The sequence below is a fragment of the Panulirus ornatus genome, chromosome 9, assembly GCF_036320965.1.
Source record: "Panulirus ornatus isolate Po-2019 chromosome 9, ASM3632096v1, whole genome shotgun sequence".
NCBI classification, from domain to species: domain Eukaryota; kingdom Metazoa; phylum Arthropoda; class Malacostraca; order Decapoda; family Palinuridae; genus Panulirus; species Panulirus ornatus.
In genome coordinates, this window is record NC_092232.1 from 45,533,552 (window position 1) to 45,553,608 (window position 20,057).

General features: G+C 47.3%; 1 protein-coding gene across 4 annotated transcripts in view; it reads right to left on the reverse strand.

Moving 5' to 3' along the window:
* The window catches only part of LOC139750387 (solute carrier family 7 member 14-like), a 579,902-nt gene that overhangs the window by 37,046 nt on the left and 522,799 nt on the right, over positions 1-20,057 (reverse strand). For all 4 annotated transcript variants that reach the window (XR_011713125.1, XM_071665121.1, XM_071665122.1 and 1 more), the window contains 5 exons: positions 12,694-12,865; positions 10,396-10,579; positions 3,232-3,356; positions 1,425-1,579; positions 153-293 (listed from right to left, as the gene is read on the reverse strand). Coding sequence is in view for 3 of the 4 variants with exons in the window: in XM_071665121.1 (XP_071521222.1) it covers positions 153-293; positions 1,425-1,579; positions 3,232-3,356; positions 10,396-10,579; positions 12,694-12,865 (777 nt within the window). In the remaining variant the exon portion in view is untranslated. The remainder of the gene's footprint in view (positions 1-152; positions 294-1,424; positions 1,580-3,231; positions 3,357-10,395; positions 10,580-12,693; positions 12,866-20,057) is intronic.

Here is a 20,057-nt window from a genome sequence, read left to right on the forward strand (position 1 = left end):
GTGAATATATATATATATATATATATATATATATATATATATATATATATATATATATATATATATATATATATATATATATATATATATAAACTCTTTAATGTATCTAGAAAGCCATGCCTATATGGGTAGGTATCATATGCATATATCACCTTCACGGTAATCTTCTGGTCGAGAGGCAGACCGGAAGGGGTGATGCGTCCACCGCCGTTCTGCTTCAGCGCCGCCGTCAGGTGCTGGGGTGAGACGGAGGTGGTCAGTGTGGCACGGCCCAGGGCAGTCGTCATCTCCGCCTGGGGGTAGACAACGTTCAGATAAACTTATCTCAGCTAAGGCTACAGTGCCTCCAGGTCTGGAGGTCGGCGTAAGACACAAGTGCCACTCGGGAGGAACCCAGACTCGGTGGTTCAGGGGGTAAACATGGGAGTCCTGGAGTCTGGCTAAAGTATAAGTTCTGTGACTTGCGACGTTCAAAACCCACACTAGGGACTACCTAACCTTCTGACCCTCTTAGATATACCCTCCACATCCTTCTAACTAAACTCAACACTCTATTCTCTAACTCTGATGATGCTATAAAGTATTTTGGAGTTTCACATAATACTCATGTTCACCTCTTACTCATTAGTAATACCTCATTGTCTCTGACAGTATGCCTACCGGACCTCATTCTAAGATCGTGGAGATGGCTGGTCAGCCAACTATGACTCAACTCCCGTTACCTCACCTGTTTCTCCACACATGACCCTCCCGCCTGCAGTGGCTAAGTGTGATGGATAGAGCACAGTCTACATGGTCCTTGCCACACTGGATCTAGTGATCTATGGGGTACAGTTCCATCTCACTGAGCTTCGAGCATGCATAAATATTGTCCTAACAACACAGTAGGTCGACCTCCTCCTCCTGCAAAGGTCCTTATGACTACTGACAAAGGAGAGAGGTTGGAATGTTGGAGGAGGAACGTGACTGAAGGGAGTTGGAACCTAAACTAGGATGTAGGGTGTAACATATGGGAGAAAGTGTTTGATACGACAGCTGAGCTAGAGTGTAGGGTATGACAACTGGGCTGCTAGTGAAAGGATTTGACAACTGGTATGGGGTGTGGGGTGTGATAACTAAATACGGGTGCAGGTTGAGCTAAGATGTCGTATACATCAACTGAGCAAGGGTGTTAAGTGTGACAAATGAGCTAGGGCCTCGTATTTCACAAGTAAGCTAGGGTGTTGCGTGTGACAAGTGAGCTAAGACATCGTAGATCACAACTAGACTAGGGTGTAAGGTGTTACAAGTGAACTAGGGTGTCGCACGTAGCGAGTGGGCTACGGTGTATGGTATGACAAGTGAGCTTGGGTGTGACTAGGGTGTCGTACGTAGCGAGTGGGCTACGGTGTATGGTATGACAAGTGAACTTGGGTATGACGTACATTTGTGAGGTTCCGTGTGGGTGAGCCTGGTAGAGGTGTGCCTCCCAGTGGGGTACGGATGCTCTCCGGCAGCATCTCCAGCAGTGTGGTGGAGTGGGGTTGGTAGCGCAGGATCAGCACACACGTCGACACAAGGGTGTAGGCCAGCAGGGTGCCTGCAACACAAATGTTGATGTACATCTTCCCACACTCGACATGACAACTTTGTCTCAAGTGTAAAGAATAAATGGGAACTGATCTATGATTACACTTTTACCTTACAAATCTAACATCTTATGCTCCAGAAACACTTTAAATGCAGATAAAAATCATCTATCTAAAGGGAAATTAGCATTACTCTCGTCTTAAAACGCTTAAGAAAGGAAAGTTATCATAAACTCACTGTAGCCCTATCATATAGCTCTGTTATAGTCTTACTTTAGCCTTCTTACAGATTGATCATAGGAAATCTCAGCCTCATTATAGCTTCATGATAGCTGACGCATGACAGACAGTGTGGGTCAGTGTCCTGGAGCCACCTGTTAAACCTGGTCAAAGCACCGAGAAGGTTTCAGAGGGCCAGACATTAAGAAGACTCCAGAGGGACAGCCACCATGAAGGACTCAAAGGGCAAAGGACCAAGAAGGAGTGAGAGAAGGGGGCCATGTAGCAAGGGGGAATCAGGGGGACAGGCATAAGGAGGGATCAGGTGAACAGGAACAAGAAGGGATCAGGTGAACAGGCACAAGAAGGGATCAGGTGAACAGGCACAAGGAGGGATCAGGTGAACAGGAACAAGAAGGGATCAGGTGAACAGGCACAAGGAGGGATCAGGTGAACAGGCACAAGAAGGGATCAGGTGAACAGGCACAAGGAGGGATCAGGTGAACAGGCTCAAGAAGGGATCAGGTGAACAGGCATAAGGAGGGATCAGGTGAACAGGCTCAAGAAGGGATCAGGTGAACAGGCACAAGAAGGGATCAGGTGAACAGGCATAAGGAGGGATCAGGTGAACAGGCACAAGAAGGGATCAGGTGAACAGGCACAAGGAGGGATCAGGTGAACAGGCTCAAGAAGGGATCAGGGGGCCAGGTATCACTGAAGATGCTGGGAGGAGACAGTTGAAGCTCTTATTTTGTTTTGATGTCTCTCGTCGTGTTTATTTGTTACCTCGCAGTGACAGGCTGACTCTTACCATTCTGGGGGGAAGACGGCCTTACAGTTGCTCTGTCTTGATTTCTCGGTGGTGTGATCTTGCGAGGTAAACAAGGAAAGAGGGGGAGTAAATGGAGAGGAGAATAAACGATGGGAAAGGACTGTGGCAAGTGGGAGGGGTCAAGCAGCAGCATTAAAAGGTCGAGGAGTTAGATGGAACAGGAACATAGCAGAGATGTCAGAGTTATTTTTGGTGTGGGAGGGATGTGATGGGAGAGACAAGAAAACTAGGAGGAGAGTGGGAGATAAGAAAGCTTTAGGAAGGCAGAAGAAGAGGCGACATGAGAAAGATAAGATGTCCGGGAGAGGCAAGAGGGAAGGGAGGCATGTGAGGCAGCTCTGCTTGAGGAAGGATGGTATGGGAGCGCTATGAGAGAGACGAGAGAAATGAGAAGGGCATGGGAGAGAGGAGAGACATGGGAGGGAGACTTTAAGGAGGTTTGGGCAATGAGAGGAAGGAGAAATATGGGAGAGATGAGTATATTGGAGGGAGGCAGGGGAGGGAAGGTATATGGAACAGTGAGGGTGGCGGCTGGTACTGGAGGGGGATGGGAGGGATCTAGAATGGTGGGAAAGGCGGGTGGTATGGGAGGGGAATGGGAGGGGAACATACCTATGGACATCATTTCGACGAGAACGGTGAGGGAGATGAACATGGCAGCGAAGGCGGCGCCAAGCCCGAACACCACAGTGGCTACGGCGGGCGTCCCTGTCACGCTCCACACGTTGGCCAGACTCCTGCAGCCCAGGGGACACGGGTCAGCCTCTGCTGTGGTAACCACTGAGTGTGGCGACCACAGAGTGTGGCAACCACAGAGTGTGGCGACCACTACGTGTGGCGACCACTGGGAGTGGCGACCACTGGGAGTGGCGACCACTGAGTGTGGCGACCACTGAGTGTGGCAACAACTGAGTGTGGCAACAACTGAGTGTTGCACACACTGAGTGTGGCAACCACTGCGCTTGACAGCCATCGGTTTTAGTGACCACTGAGTGTGGTAACCATCAGTGTGTCACCACTAGGTGTGGTAACCACTTCATCTCTGATTCATTCAATCCACTCAGCCATACGAACAAGGAATCACATAACCACTGAGAAAAACAACCATCCAGCCACTGAGTTGAGGAACACACGCAGCCACTGGATAAATCAACTACCACTTTTCTTACGTTGGAGGCTCCAGTAATGGGCCAAAGTCCACATCCAGGCCTGACCGTAGCTTAAAACATAGAGAGGATTATGAAACGGAGTTTAGCGGACCCCCAGGTGCCCTTAGTGAGCCTAGCGACGATGGGTTCCACGTACGTCAGTCAGCACCGAGTGTCAGCGCTCATCTCTACTGGCTACTGCTGCTGCTGCTGCCACAACCACCCAACAACCCGCTCGACTCATGAGTACAGCAACTCTTACTTATGAGAATAGATACATTTTTTTTTTTTTTAGAATATGAACGAACAAAAACAGTTTTGACGGTTAAAAAAAAGTAAATCAGAAAAATAACACACCCAAAAGGGGCTCATACATCGTCGATATATTATCATCTCGAAATATTCCTCTCTCTCTCTCTCTCTCTCTCTCTCTCTCTCTCTCTCTCTCTCTCTCTCTCTCTCTCTCTTCAAGATAGATACAGAGCCATTAAAAACATCTATCGAGCAAGTGGGGGGAGGGGCGGGATTTTCTCAAAACCTACCGCAGAATCTCACGACAGAGCTGTTCTGTCATGCCACTGTACGTCAGTGTGGCTGGGCAGCAGCAGCGAGTGTGGGCTCCAGTGTGGAAAAACTTCATTCAGACTGCAGGCTGTCTGGCGCGCGCTCCACCCGCCCAGTGTGTGTGTGGGTGTGGCCGTCTTTATACCGTTGCCCGAGGAAGACTGTGTACCAGCCTGCTGAATAATTTGCCTACCACACAAAGATCCCAGCTAATTCAAGGCATAGCCTGCGACCGCACCCATCCTGGGAGCAAACTCACTGGTAAGCAGGTTCTGGGCAAGGAAACGCTCACGGCAGTTCTGCCCTCCTGTTTTAAGAAGGTCCAAGCCAAAGACTACATGACACTCTCCGTGTTAGGTTTGCTCTTACCACATCACCACACGCACCATGCACCCGTTCTCCTCAGCTTTCATCTCCCCCTCCTTTTCCCTAGAATCTTTCGGAGATAAACATGGAAGAGTCTACCTAACGTTTAACCCCGGATCTCCCATATACTGTATTGCAGACAATCGCTGGGTTCCCTTCCATTCTTGCTGCTAACGAGAGAGGGTGAGGGTGGGTTCATGAAGTAGCAGCAGCAGCGGGCCCCCTCCAGCTACCTTCGTCTCTTTTTCTGTTCATTTCACTAACATTCGTGGTCTTTCAGGTAGCCTCTCACCTATTGGACAACATCTTAATCGTCCACTCTCCAAAAGCCTAACTTCACTTGGGTACCTAACTGTCTAATGATGTTTTCACTAACCCGCCTCCACACGTCCAGCTGTCATCTTCACGCACAATTTCGTTTCAAATGTGGTACCAAGTCTGTGTTTATCACGAACACACACGTAGCACGCTTCCAGGGATTTCCCAAGTTTGCCGTTTCCTGGCATAAGATCTGTCGCGAAAATATCATTATTTTTCCTTCGTTTTACCTTCTGTTCTCCTAACTGTATAAATGTTGAAAGTCTCCTCGACGACCTTGATTCCTATCATGAGGCCGTGACTTCCTCTCATCCTCAGGCTGAGGTCCTCTACTTTGGAGACTCGACGTGCACCATAGGGAAAGGTTGAACTTCTTTCATACAAATGATGGTGATTGAAGGCGTCACGTCTTTTTTTTTCTTTATGAATGAAGGGAATCATTACCTACCCGTCCAGTATTCCTGACCGCTGAGACGTCTCCAAACACTGGTTTATCTTTCACCTTTCATCCTTGGCTCTGTGGCTACGTAATCTCACCCGCAGTTTGTTTAACCAACCACATTGCAAGGTTAATGTATCTCTGTTAACTGCACCTCTTCAAGCAGCCTTCTCTCATAACGTTAACTGGAATAACTTGTGAAAGTTCTCTTGTGAATTTCCTCAGGTGGATCACTGTCTGTCTTCTGGTGGTGCTTCTGTCGCTCTTTAAGGTATGAATAGATCTTTGTTGCAGAACGGGAAACATATATCTCCTTCTCCTCCTCTAAGGTCGAACTGGGGCCATTCAAGTAAGGGACGTAGCATTTCCAACTTGAAAACTACTCCCCTTCCTCTGACAAGCATTTAACAATCATCTCTGACCGTAATCGCTGCAAATGTGTGATTCGTAGGGAGGATAAAGGAACGTTCCTCCAAACGAAATACACACCTGCATTGAAATGCCACAAGTTTTCTACTTCATACACTCATAGTTCAGTTGGTCTTTGGCTAAAAACAAATCGAACAACCTCTGTCACTTTGCCTCTCTGATGACAACTAGAGTTGTACACTGCCTTTGACAAACCAACTGTATTTGGTCCCCTTTTGACTTCAAACTTCACCTTCAATGATTCCAACTTTTCTCTCCCCCTATGACGCGAGAGTCTTATGTCCTTCCCTGTAATCAACCTCTTTTTGCGCAGTCTGAGGAGCGCTCCTCTCTGCACAGATACGGCGCGTTTAGACCAGAAATGGCATCAATTCTCGTGTACTGAAGAAATGTGGTTTTGAGCTTGTGTCTGTGTTGTGACTCGCCTCTCCCGCGTCTGCTCATAACCCAAAACTTGTCCATCTTCTTGGCTGTTGGATCAACGACGGTGTCCCTCAGAGCTCTGTCCTGTCTCCATCCTATTTGCTCGAAGTGTGTCGAAGCCTCGACGCAACTCCCTCTGCAAAGTCAGACTTGGACAGGATGTTCTAGTCGGGTAGATGCAACATAAGTAGGTTTAATGTATCCCAAAACCGGTTTCTGTACATCTCTTATTCTGAAAACTCAACCTCCCCTCAACATTTCTTCCTCTTTATATATGATCTGTGATTCTACCTCAACTCCATGAACACTGATCTAACCTGTATTGGAAACCTTACATTGTGTAAGGTTGAGCTGATAGGAAAGAGATCAGGTCTTTCTTTGTAGTACTCAATGGAGATCAGATGGCCTTTGCTGTTTGATAAGAAAGAAATAAGAACCTACATCTGTAGTACTGTAGGCTATGGTCTTATGACACACTGCTACACAGACGAGTGGACGGTGTGTCAAGGCTGGCCAATGTGTCCATATGGAACTAGTGCTGAGCCCAGCCTTGTATCTGGGTCTATCAACACATCATTACGTGTTTGAGCGATCGGCTGGGTCTTCCGTGTATCGTCTGCAGGTCCGCTCGCTTTCCATATTACACAAAGACTAAACAACACCTTGTGCTGAGTTCTTACACACGCTAAGCTGTGAGCCCAGGAACACATCCCATGTAATGCAGCTACATATGTAGTACAACTCACAGTGAAAGGATAAAACTAGAAGAGCTAATGAACACTTAATGGTATGCGTGTATATCTTGCATCGCTCTTACAGATGCCAACAAGCAGTTAAGACCGCCTCAAAAGAACTGGGAGCCAGCGCTGTTCAAGTAACCTGGATTTCCGTTCGTCTGAACAGTTGATCCCATCCAACGAATGCTTGACTCGTCCTTGGCTGGAGTACTGCTCTCTCTCTCTCTCTCTCTCTCTCTCTCTCTCTCTCTCTCTCTCACCCGTTGAGTCAAATCAGTCCAACTTGATTAGCTCCAAGTCTGACTTTGAAACTTGACCCAGCTGCCTCAAGCCGCATTGTTGGTTCTCTCTCTCTCTCTCTCTCTCTCTCTCTCTCTCTCTCTCTCTCTCTCTCTCTCTCTCTCTCTCTCTCTCTCTCTCTCTCTCTCTTCTTCTCCAGGATTCACCCTGGCTTTCTGCTCCCTAAGAGCTGGACGTTTCTGTGTGGCCACCGTCATCAAAGCCACGCGATGCTCGGCAAACCATTCACGTTACATGATGACGAGTGTGGTCGTCGGCAGTACAAGGGCGGGGGTCGTTGTGGTACCTCTTCTTTTTCCCTTCCACTTCGTAGCTTTGGAACTCACTATTTCCAAATGTCTCTCGTAACAACTACTACCCCTGCCATTTTCAAGAGGCATATCATCTATCATTTCTTTTGTATTTCTTAATACATTTTCTTTTGTCCTTTCCCATTTTTTCCTCTCATCAACCCTCTTCATATTCCCATCAATGTTTAGCCTCGATGTAGACTTTTGCCCATGACTGAAGCCTCCAACATGGACTAGAGACAAGAATCATAAGAGAAAAAGATTAATATAACCATAAAGTTAATGTAAACATGAGTGTAAACATAAGGGTAAACATAAACATCTGGTTAATAATCAAAGGATTCATGAATTTACAAGATCAAAAGGTGAATATATGGTTAATGTAAACATTTGTTTAAGTTAACAGTATCAAAGTTAACGAAAGATACACAACAACATTAATGTAAACATATAAAAATCTCAGCATAAAGTTAACGTAATATAGAATTCATTCGTTAATCATTATGAAAGAAATGATTTCAGTTTCTGATTTGATTCAAGACTTAAGGTCTTTCATTTGAACTCTGTTGTACACAAGCTCCAGAAAGTATCTGTGCACACACTAGTGTGAACAATTTCAAACCAGCGACGATAGGTATTGGAATATGTCAGTTATTCTGGCTGCATGTTGGCAGCCCTGTGATCCTGGTGAGTTGCCAGAATTGATATATAGACATACATTTTCTCATACTCATTCCACACATGTTTGTAGTTACACAAATATACTTAAGAATATGTGTATTTTGCCACGTTCATTCATGATACCATGTACACTAGTCAACCTGGTCGTGGGCGTGGGTGGGTGCGTGCAGCGTGGGCTGCTGCTCCTGGCAGTTTCCAGATGTCGCCACATCCATCGTGAAGCAGTGTTCTGGTGGACGCCAATTCGCTCGCCCGGCCGCCGGGCAATATTAGACACACCGTACTCCCCCCCATCGTTACGAAGGGCGATAATAGCCCTTCGTGTTCCCTTCCGTATAGACTTGCATGAGTAAGTAAGGCATTACTGCCTCATATTGCCCCTGTTTTACACCCAGCGTGTTCATGTGGTTCACGGCACTTGGTTCATGATACGTTCGCCACGACCGAACCTTCTCTCTCTCTCTCTCTCTCTCTCTCTCTCTCTCTCTCTCTCTCTCTCTCTCTCTCTCTCTCTCTCTCTCTCTCTCATTCTTCGGCCAAAATACAACCCCAAGCCGTAACAATGAAGCAAACACACTGACCGTGAACCTCATGTTTTTGCTATATTACAACTACGTAGATCGTAGATCACCAGGGGTACCACCTGTCTCCTTATACTATGTAGTGGTAGCTATTGAACTGTTCACCTCTTTCCTATATGGCAACACTGTTCAACTCTTTCCCTTATGACAACACACACGGTACTGGAAAACATATGTGGGTGAGAGGGGGTGGAGTACACACGTACCAACCCTCCCGACACGTCTCGAGTTGAAGGTTTGTTTACAAGAGTCGTCGATCACACTCTGTATACCGATACTTTCTAGTGCTAGTGTACATACACGAATGATAATGTCATCATGGGTTTAGATTTAAGAAAAAGAAAAAATCAGTGACTTATGCATGAGTATCACCCAGATCTGAAGCAGTTACCGCCCTCACCTGAAGCAGTAACACTCTACGTGAAATAGTTAGACTCACATTTGATGCTGTGTCACTGACATCTGAAGCGGTAACACCGATTTCTGAACCAGTAACACTCACATATAAAACAGTAACATCTACATATATGAAGCAGTAGCATTCACATCTAAGACTGTAATACCCACATCTGAAGCAGTGACACTCACTTCTTAAACTATTTCGCACATCTGAACCAGCAACACTCACATCTATCAGAAGCAGTAACGTTCACATCTGAAGCAGTAACACTTCATCTGAAGCAGTAACGTTTACACCTGAAGCAGTAACACTTGCATCTTGAAGCAGTAACGTTCACATCTGAAGCAGTAACACTTGCCTTTTGAAGCAGTAACGTTCATATCTGAAGCAGTAACACTTGCATCTTGAAGCAGCAACGTTCATATCTGAAGCAGTAACACTTGCATCTTGAAGCAGTAACGTTCACATCTGAAGCAGTAACACTTCTACTGAAGCAGTAACGTTCACATCTGAAGCAGTAACACTTGCCTCTTGAAGCAGTAACGTTCACATCTGAAGCAGTAACACTTGCATCTTGAAGCAGTAACGTTCACATCTGAAGCAGTAACACTTCTACTGAAGCAGTAACGTTCACATCTGAAGCAGTAACACTTCTACTGAAGCAGTAACGTTCATATCTGAAGCAGTAACACTTGCATCTTGAAGCAGCAACGTTCATATCTGAAGCAGTAACACTTGCATCTTGAAGCAGTAACGTTCACATCTGAAGCAGTAACACTTCACCTGAAGCAGTAACGTTCACATCTGAAGCAGTAACACTTGCATCTGAAGCAGTAACGTTCACATCTGAAGCAGTAACACTTGCACCTGAAGCAGTAACGTTCACATCTGAAGCAGTAACACTTGCATCTGAAGCAGTAACGTTCACATCTGAAGCAGTAACACTTGCACCTGAAGCAGTAACGTTCACATCTGAAGCAGTAACACTTGCATCTGAAGCAGTAACGTGTCACTCACACTTAAGACACCTGGAAGTCGAATGTCTCAATGGAAAATAAGAACCTTACACATGCTGACCCCCTAAACCCTGAGTGTCTCACTTGAATATAAGCCCGTCCTTGGCCATGGCGTAGACGATCCTGGGCAGGGAGAACATGGAGCCGAACATGGAGACGGTGAGGCCAGCCAGGGCCCCGATGGCCACTACGTTCTTACTCCTGTGAGCCTTGACGTAGGCGAAGGCTTCCACCAGCGCTGCGTCCTGGTCAATCTTTTCGTAGGGCACTACAGAGCCATCCACCACAATCGTCCGAGCCAACCACCACACCCGAGGAAGAGAAAGCAATATATATATATATATATATATATATATATATATATATATATATATATATATATATATATATATATATATATATATATATATATGCATGTGTGTGTTTGTTTGTGTGTGTGTGTGTGTGTGTGTGTGTGTGTGTGTGTGTATTCCTATGAGTCCATGGGGATGTGAAACACAATAAGTTCCCAAGTGCATTTTCGTGTTATAATCACATCATCAGGAGAGATAAAAGAAAGAAATATAAGTCAGTTGATATATTACTTTTTATAGATATTCACTATTTCCCGTGTTAGCGAGGTAGCGTCAAGAACAGAGGACTGAGCCTTTAGGGGAAAATCCTCACTTGGCCCTCTTCTATGTTCCTTCCTTTGGAAAAATAAAAACTGGAGGGGAGGATTTCCAGCCCCCGCTCCCACCCCTTTTAGTCGCCTTTTACGACAAGCAGGGAATACGTGGGAAGTATTCTTTCTCCCCTATCCCTAGGGATAATATATATATATATATGTATATATATATATATATATATATATATATATATATATATATATATATATATATATATATATATATATATATTGGAAAGGATCACAATTTTGCGCGTGATCAAGATATTCCTATGAGTCCACGGGGAAAATGAAACACGAAAAGTTCCCAAGTGCACTTTCGTGTAATAATCACATCATCAGGGGAGACACAAGAGAGGAATATAACAGTCAGTTGATATACATCGAAGAGACGAAGCTAGGACGCCATTTTCCCCGTGGACTCATAGGAATATATATATATATATATATATATATATATATATATATATATATATATATGCACATAGACTTGAATACGACAGCATATTTAGGTTTATTAATCTTCTTTCTTATGTTCTCTAATTTTCTCAGTATTATTCTACCATTAGATGAACCATTCCCTAAGGTTTCGGAATGGGAGATGGGATGCCATCATAACTCTTCACACAACGAAGAACTCTCTCACTTTATCGTTCAGTGACGTGTGGCACCAACGCTAGGGCGAAGAGGCAGCCAGTCCCACAACTGAACATCTTTTAAGAGTAAACCCGACAGGCACCTTCATGGTAAGGTAAGATATAGTATGAGCCAACTAGGACCAGAAATACGTGAGACATTCTGTGGAACTATCATCTCTAGTATATTCTAGGTAGGTTCTCTGCGGTGTATGGTTATCATTAATGAAGACAAAGATGTAGATATGCAACGACCACCATTGGAAAGAGATAATATGAACAGTGAGTACTTTCGTTTATAAAATCCTCAGACAGAGGAAGAGTGGGAGGAGGGAGATTGTTGCATATACGTCTTCGTGGTAAGGTGAAGGTTCTGCAAAGATATAGGTATCCATTCTGGTAGAGAAGTAACCAAATAAGTCAATGAATAGGCTGAACAAGTATGACTTTCATCTCTATAATCTTTACCATGAAATGTCCTTTGAGCCTTTCCCATTCTGCATGACCTGCTGAGTGTTGTCATCAACAGTAACTAAATTGCTGCTGCTTCGTCATTTCTCCCATCGGTACGTTTGCCTAAGGTAGCGGGCAGAGGTGGACTATCCTTCCCCTAACACTGTACAGGTTGGTATTAAGACTGATGACTTCGACGGAGCTGCGACATTGTTACTGTGTGTAGCCCTGTTTCAACCCAGCTCCTTAGGCCGTCCAAGACTAACTTTCCTGGTGTGGATAATCTGGAACCTGAATACACATGGCTCTCCGGCCAGGTACCTTTGTAAACACTACCACAAACCAGTTACGTTAAGCCCCGGGTCGTTCTCCAACACAAGAGTTCCTTCTCTCGTCGCTCACTTCCTTCCCCACACCCTCACTCCCTCTCAGACCCTCTGAAGAAATCTTTCCTCATGAGGGATCAACCTCCACGAACGCACCCACTCTGGACATGCACCATTAGGATGGCCATATCACCCTCCCTGCCAAGATGCGACCATAACTTGTGAGAAGAAACTCTAAGTGACCCACAGGCTACCCACTGACCTGCCCAGCACTGGTGGCACTAACCAGACAGGAACTCACCCATGAGTGTGATGATGGCTGACGAGGTGACGTAGGCGATGAGGATGATGACCAAGGAGAAGACGATGGAGTATGGGATGGAGCGACGGGCGTTGACGGCCTCTTCTCCTGTCGTGGCGATGATGTCGAACCCGATGAAGGCGTAGAAACAGGTGGCAGCGCCCGTCAACACCTGTGGTGGGGGGAGACCAGCCGGTGAGGTGTGAGGTGGTGGGAGTAATGTTGGTGGCTGCAGTGTGTATGTGGTCAGATGAACACGATGGCCTAACCTACAACACAGATGAGAACTGGAAAATATAAAGGAATTCAAGTGTCCGAACTAGCCTTATTGGGAGGTGAGGGCTGGTTATGTACTGATTGCAGTACTGAAATGATAATTAAGTCTATGATGGCCAGTATAGGTGGTGTTAATTCGTGAGGTCCCACATGCCTGTTCTCCATCGAACTTACCGACACTCGGTCCATCTAAGCCTCTGGCATACCCACAAGTCGGTCACCCAGTAGGAAGGTCTGCACATGTCTGTTACTAGATAATTCACAACACAAGGATGAAAGACAATTTTATAATCTTTTTCTTTTGCCATAATTCAAAACAACATCTTGAAGGAAATAGAGAGAACAGTACTCATGGTAAACGCATACATACCTGTAGAAACATATATCATATGGAAATTAACAGAAATGATATAATTAAGGCGATCCAAACATCTTATCCAAACACCTTAAGGATCTTGATCCCAATGACGTCCCTTTTCCATTTGTGGTAAAGGAACGTGTGGAGGCACTTGCTCCACCGCTTGAAATACTGTTCAGTAGATCGCTGGTGGAAGAGGTGATATCCAAAGTTGTGGTGGCGGTTAGCTGTCGTCCATACAGTAAAAAACAAAAGGTGGCAGGAATATTACGCCTCACTAGCAAGTTTGGTCTGTAAAACACTGGAGAGGATGACCAGACAACCAATGAACTTGCGGAGAAGAAACTACCAAGATGAGAAATGGCTTAGATTCAAGGCAGAGAGGTCGTGCATTATAAATTTCCCTGAGCTTAATGGCAGGGTGAGGTCCACCTTAGATTCGACACTGTGCCCAGTCGGAGGTGAAATGAGAATCTATTCTTCATTGGAGAGATGATTAACTCAGTCGAAGTGAGCCAAAATGACACAGGTAAGAGGGGCATACTCGACATGGGCTCGGGTCACTAGCGGCGTGGCACAAGGATCGGTTTTAGGCCCTCTGTTGTAGATGAATGGGCTGGGCTCGTAGCTATGTATGCTTGTAGCGGGTCATGTAAGAAACGACGACAAATTGCATCAGCTCACGAGGGACGTGGACGAACTCCAAGGTTGGTCTGTATGATGGCTGACGATGTTCAGTTCAAGAGAGAGGGAGAGAGAGAGAGAGAGAGAGAGAGAGAGAGAGAGAGAGAGAGAGAGAGAGAGAGAGAGAGAGAGAGAGAGAGAGAGAGAGAGAGAGAGAGAGAGAGAGAGAGAGAGAGAGAGAGAGAGAGAGAGAGATTGATAGGACACTGAGAGAAGACTCTGGGGGCGATTATCACCTCGTGAGATAACAGTGTGAGGAACCAAGAGTGAGGGGGAGTACCTGAGGGCCGACGCTGTGTCGACTCTGTCACCAGCGCCGCACATCACGAAGAAGATAGACCGTCTGCTGGTGAGTATTTGAATCGTATGTAAGTATACGTGTAAGAGAGTGGTTGGTAAACTCTTCACCACACAGACCAGCGCTCATTCCTGTCTCACAAGTCCGGTCACAGCACATAAAGAAGCACGGGATTTGATAGAGATGGGTCCAGATGAGGGGAAGGAGAATGAAAAGAAAAAAATAAGAGCTTAGCTTCCATGAGAGGGTGAGGGTTAGAAAGCTGTCCACCATGGAGGAAAGATGAGAAATGAGGGGAACATTACTGCTTGTCTTCAATTTCATGAATTATCCCAGTGACAGAGAACAGATCCTCAAGAGAAGGTGTGCCAGAAGAGCCAGAGGCTGTGACGAAGAGCTGGGCAGGAAGATGGATAGTCAAGTTGTGATCAAGTACGTCTTCGAGTGGCTGGCGTAGCACACGCGAGATAACGGTGAATACCAACACTTTAAGAAGGACTTGAAGACTTAAAGACTAGTTAATGATGTAACAAGTTCAAAGGGAAGGTAGAGCGGGCCGGCTTTACGAGCAGAGAGCTCCCTCCAGACTGTACAAATAGACGAGTCTATCGGTAAATACGAACATACAAACGTCCCACACCGACTTAATGATGTGATGCATAATTACGTTACGCTTAATGAATTTACTGGGTTCGTATGGAGAGTTTTCCATGACTTTGTGCAGAACTCACCTTAAAGGTGTAGATGGGGGTGTCTGTGTAGTCGCTGAAGGTCGACTGAAACTTCGCCCACACCCTGTGTTGCCGGGAAGGGCGTGGGGTGAGCTAGCCCCCACACCCTGTGTTGCCGGTAAGGGTAAGGGGGTAGCTTGGCCCCACACCCTGTGTTGCTGGTAAGGGTAAGGGGGTAGCTTGGCCCCACTCTCTGTGTTGCCGGTAAGGGTAGGGGGTAGCTTGACCCCACACCCTGTGTTGCCGGTAAGGTTGGGAGGTAGCTTGGCCCCACACCCTGTGTTGCCGGGAAGGGCGTGGGGTGAGCTAGACCCCACACCCTGTGTTGCCGGTAAGGTTGGGGGGTAGCTTGGCCCCACACCCTGTGTTGCCGGTAATGGTGGGGGGTAGCTTGGCCCCACACCCTGTGTTGCCGGTAAGGGTAGGGGGGTAGCTTGGCCCCACTCTCTGTGTTGCCGGTAAGGTTGAGGGGTAGCTTGGCCCCACACCCTGTGTTGCCGGGAACGGTAGGGGGTAGCTAGACCCCATACCCTGTGTTGCCGGGAAGGGCGTGGGGTGAGCTTGGCCCCACACCCTGTGTTGCCGGGAAGGGCGTGGGGTGAGCTAGACCCCACACCCTGTGTTGCCGGGAAGGGCGCGGGGGTAGCTTGGCCCCACACCCTGTGTTGCCGGTCAGAGGCGGCGGGTGTGACTTGGCCAACACCGAACCTTGCAAGCGGATGACGCCCCTTAAGTCACTGCTGAACTGTGGCACTGTGGCACTGTGGCGGTGCCTGCTGGAGGGTGTAGGTAGGTGTTGGTGTCTCGTGTGTCACTGCCTCAGGAGGCACTAGGTGTAGTCTGGACCTGGCGCGTAGGGGTGTAGCGTGGAGTATAGACGATGTCTCGGTCACCAGGGGAGTGTATGGGTTTGGTCCTGCTAACTAGCCAGGTTGTGAGGGATTGCAACTTGGAGTGGCTGGAGTGGTTTCCCGTGTAGAGTGGCACTGATGTATGGCACCTCCCTCCTCCTACTTCCTACACACACACACACACACACACACCCACACACCCACACACACACTCCAGCTACGCCATCCTGCCTTCCACCACACTCACACTCAACTCTCTCTCTCTCTCTCTCTTTCTCCTCTTCATGATCATCATCATCACATATTTTCTTACATACGTCTTCCACCAACCCCGCCACCTTCCGTCCCTGAAACACTTCTATTCCCCCTCCACGCCACACACACACACACACACACCCACACACACCCACACACACACTCCAGCTACGCCATCCTGCCCTCCCCCACACTCACACTCAACTCTCTCTCTCTCTCTCTCTCTCTCTCTCTCTCTCTCTCTCTCTCTCTCTCTCTCTCTCTCTCTCTCTCTCTTTCTCCTCTTCATGATCATCATCATCACATATTTTCTTACATACGTCTTCCACCAACCCCGCCACCTTCCGTCCCTGAAACACTTCTATTCCCCCTCCACGCCACACACACACACACACACACACACAGGAGCCTAATCTACTGCACACATCCCAGATGTTCCCTAATATTGTCTCACAATAACACTTCACATTTTCTCTTACCACAGCACACCCTCATACTCCTCCCCCGCCTGCCTCTCCCTGGTAACTCCTGTGCCTCCCCCTGGTAACTCCTGTGCCTCTCCCTGGTAACTCCTGTGCCTCCCCCTGGTAACTCCCGTGCCTCTCCCTGGTAACTCCCGTGCCTCTCCCTGGTAACTCCCGTGCCTCCTCGTGGTAACTCCCGTGCCTCCCCCTGGTAACTCCCGTGCCTCCCCTTGATAACTCCTGTGCCTCCCCCTGGTAACTACCGTGCCTCCCCCTGGTAACTCCTGTGCCTCCCCCTGGTAACTCCTGTGCCTCTCCCTGGTAACTCCTGTGCCTCTCCCTGGTAACTACCGTGCCTCGTACTGGTAACTCTCGTGCCTCTCCCTGGCCGCCCCCCCTCTGCACCTCCTCCCTGCACCCTGGAACTCCTTCTCTGTACCTCTCCCTGGCACCACTGGGGCCACTCCGACCTCCCTCTCCCTGTGTTACTGTATGCACGCACGTGCATCACAACTTAACGTGATTTTAAGAGGCTTACGTGATGATCCGTCTGTGAACAGAGGTGTGAGTTGTCCCACGTTTCCCAAAGTCTTGGGGTAGCGTGACGGCACCTGCGGGTGCTAGACAGTCAAGAGGTAGTGATGTGAAAAACGTAAAGGGTCACAGTCCTTAGAACCAGACCCAGACTAGTTCCAAGAACCTGATGTACTGAACCCACGAATCTCAATTTCTCTACGTCTCTACGAGTGTCCCATACATAGTGGCAGGGATGCGAGTGTCCCATACATAGTGGCAGGGATGCGAGTCTCCCATACATAGTGGCAGGGATGCGAGTCTCCCATACATAGTGGAAGGGATGCGAGTCTCCCATACATAGTGGAAGGGATGCGAGTGTCCCATACATAGTGGAAGGGATGCGAGTCTCCCATACATAGTGGCAGGGATGTAAGTCTCCCATACATAGTGGCAGGGATGCGAGTCTCCCATACATAGTGGCAGGGATGCCAGCCTCCCATACATAGTGGCAGGGATGCGAGTCTCCCATACATAGTGGCAGGGATGCGAGTCTCTCATTCGTGAAGTACTGGAGTTCTGGCGTTTGCCAGGGTGTGGCTGGACCTGCTCCAGTACACCTGTACACGAACGTTGAGGCCACGCAGCTACCCAATTTCTTTTCCCCGGTGGCTGTGCCCTGCTACCAGTCATCCACCTGGAGTGCTGCCGCCACCCCGCAGAGTGTGAATCTAGGCTAAGTTCACTGTCGCTTTGTTTCTCGTGTGACCAACGACCGCTCACAGTACACCCCCAACACACACACTCGCACACACACACACACACACACGCACACGCACACCAACACCCGCTCGCTCGCTGAGCTCACGCGACCCACGTTCCTGCTGTACTGTCATGGTTCCCCAGGGTCGCGCCTGGTGCCCCAGCTGTCTGGCCGCTTCTGTCTGGCCTGCAGGTGACCAGCTGGATCACCACTTGCCGAGAGCCAGCTAACGACCACGCCAAACAGGTCCGTCTGACTACGGGCTGATCCGTCAATTCGCCGTCAGTGACCTTCGTCAGTTCGGCCACGCATCTGTCAACCGCAATCATCTGTTATCTGTCTGTGGGCGATGCATCTCCCCTGGGACGAAGCTTGACCCATGACGTCTATTGCTCTTCGGACGCCCACCCAATGACGCTTTTCTGTGCGTCACTGGTCCGTCATACGCCCTGACGTCATTGCTCATACACCCCTACCCTCCCTGTCCATGACGCGATCCAGCGCGTCAATCACCCGTCACGAACCATTGATCATCGTCATCATCATCTGGACCTGGGTGGCTCTATCTACCCGGGGCGACTGACGCACGGAGCGATGGCGCCTCCTCCTCCTGTAATCGAACATCGCCTCAGTCTACCACTGGGTCACTCCTGCGTTGAAGTACATGTTAGTCGACCTGCAGATTGAGGCTAGGTCAAACCTCCTTTATCATTGCCATGGCGAACCACTGTCACTTCCGTGATGGTCTCTGTGGTCTGGAGGTTGGTCTTCGTGCAGGCAGTTCCTCCCCCCCCCGTAGACTTTGGAGTCCCCCCAACACAGACACGTAGGTCTACCCATCTACCCAGCTGTGTTCAGTATTCCTGATGTATTGTTTACCGTGTTGTATTGGGTCTCATACATTTGTTATTGTATCATTATTCACATTTATCATTCCAAGTGTTCTCGTATCTATTACCCTTTTTTTTCGTTAATGCCTTTAGTTGGCTTGATTATTGCATTTACTTGCCTCGCTTGTTACATTTGCTTGCCTTACGTATTACATCGGTTTATCTTACGTATTACATTTGCTTGTCTTACGTATTACATTTGCTTGTCGTACGTATTACATTTGCTTGTCTTACGTATTACATTTGCTTGTCGTACGTATTACATTTGCTTGTCGTACGTATTACATTTGCTTGTCTTACGTATTACATTTGCTTGTTTTATGTATTACATTTGCTTGTTTTACGTATTACATTTGCTTGTCGTACGTATTACATTTGCTTGCCTTACGTATTACATTTGCTTGCCTTGCTTATCATATGTAATTTTGTCTTGCTTATTCAGTTTCTCTTTCGACGAAACCTGCTGTTTCAGACCCTACCTGTGTATGGTAATTTCAACTTTACTGTAACCGTACCTGTTATTATTTCCCCCCCGCCCACCTCCCTGTGTAGTCTTGACTACATCTACCTAACACGTCTTACTTACGGTGTCGTGGAATCGCAAATCAATCACTCACATTTATATCATTTTTTCCCTTTAAGTTTCGGTACGGACACATGAATCGCTTTGTTTCGTTTGTATGACGTACCCTCAGCGTAGTAAGTTCGGTACGTATGTTTCCCTTAAGGAGCAAAATGTCCTTTGTGTGTTATATTTCCTTGGGATCTTATTGTTCTTTTGGGTATGATGCCAATCATGCCATCGACATACCTCGTCCATTTCCTGTTTCTTCTCATTATAGCCATAAATTCATCTGCTTCGATCGCTTCTATGTACAGACATGCCATCATCGCTGAGCGCGAACTTGCCCATGGCTAAGCTATAGTGCTGTGTGTATTCATTGTCATTAAAAGTGACTGCATCAAATTTAACGCAAAGAGAAATTCATTTTGAATGATATCTGTACAATCAGATCTTTAAGTTATCCACAACTCGTTTTTCTTTTTTTTTTTATACAGCTTCCATTGCCTCTTCTGGGCATTCATAGACAGAGATTTTACATCAAAGTTGGTGAGTTTCTCATTGCTGAAATTCATATCTATGTATTAGGTCTGAGGAATTTCGTAAGTGATTGCTACTGATTGATCCTGCTGGCTTTGGACAGTGATGTGGCCACACACTTGGCTAACCTATGTGGTGCACTGCTGATCCCTGATGTTATGTTCCTCACTGTGTAGTCT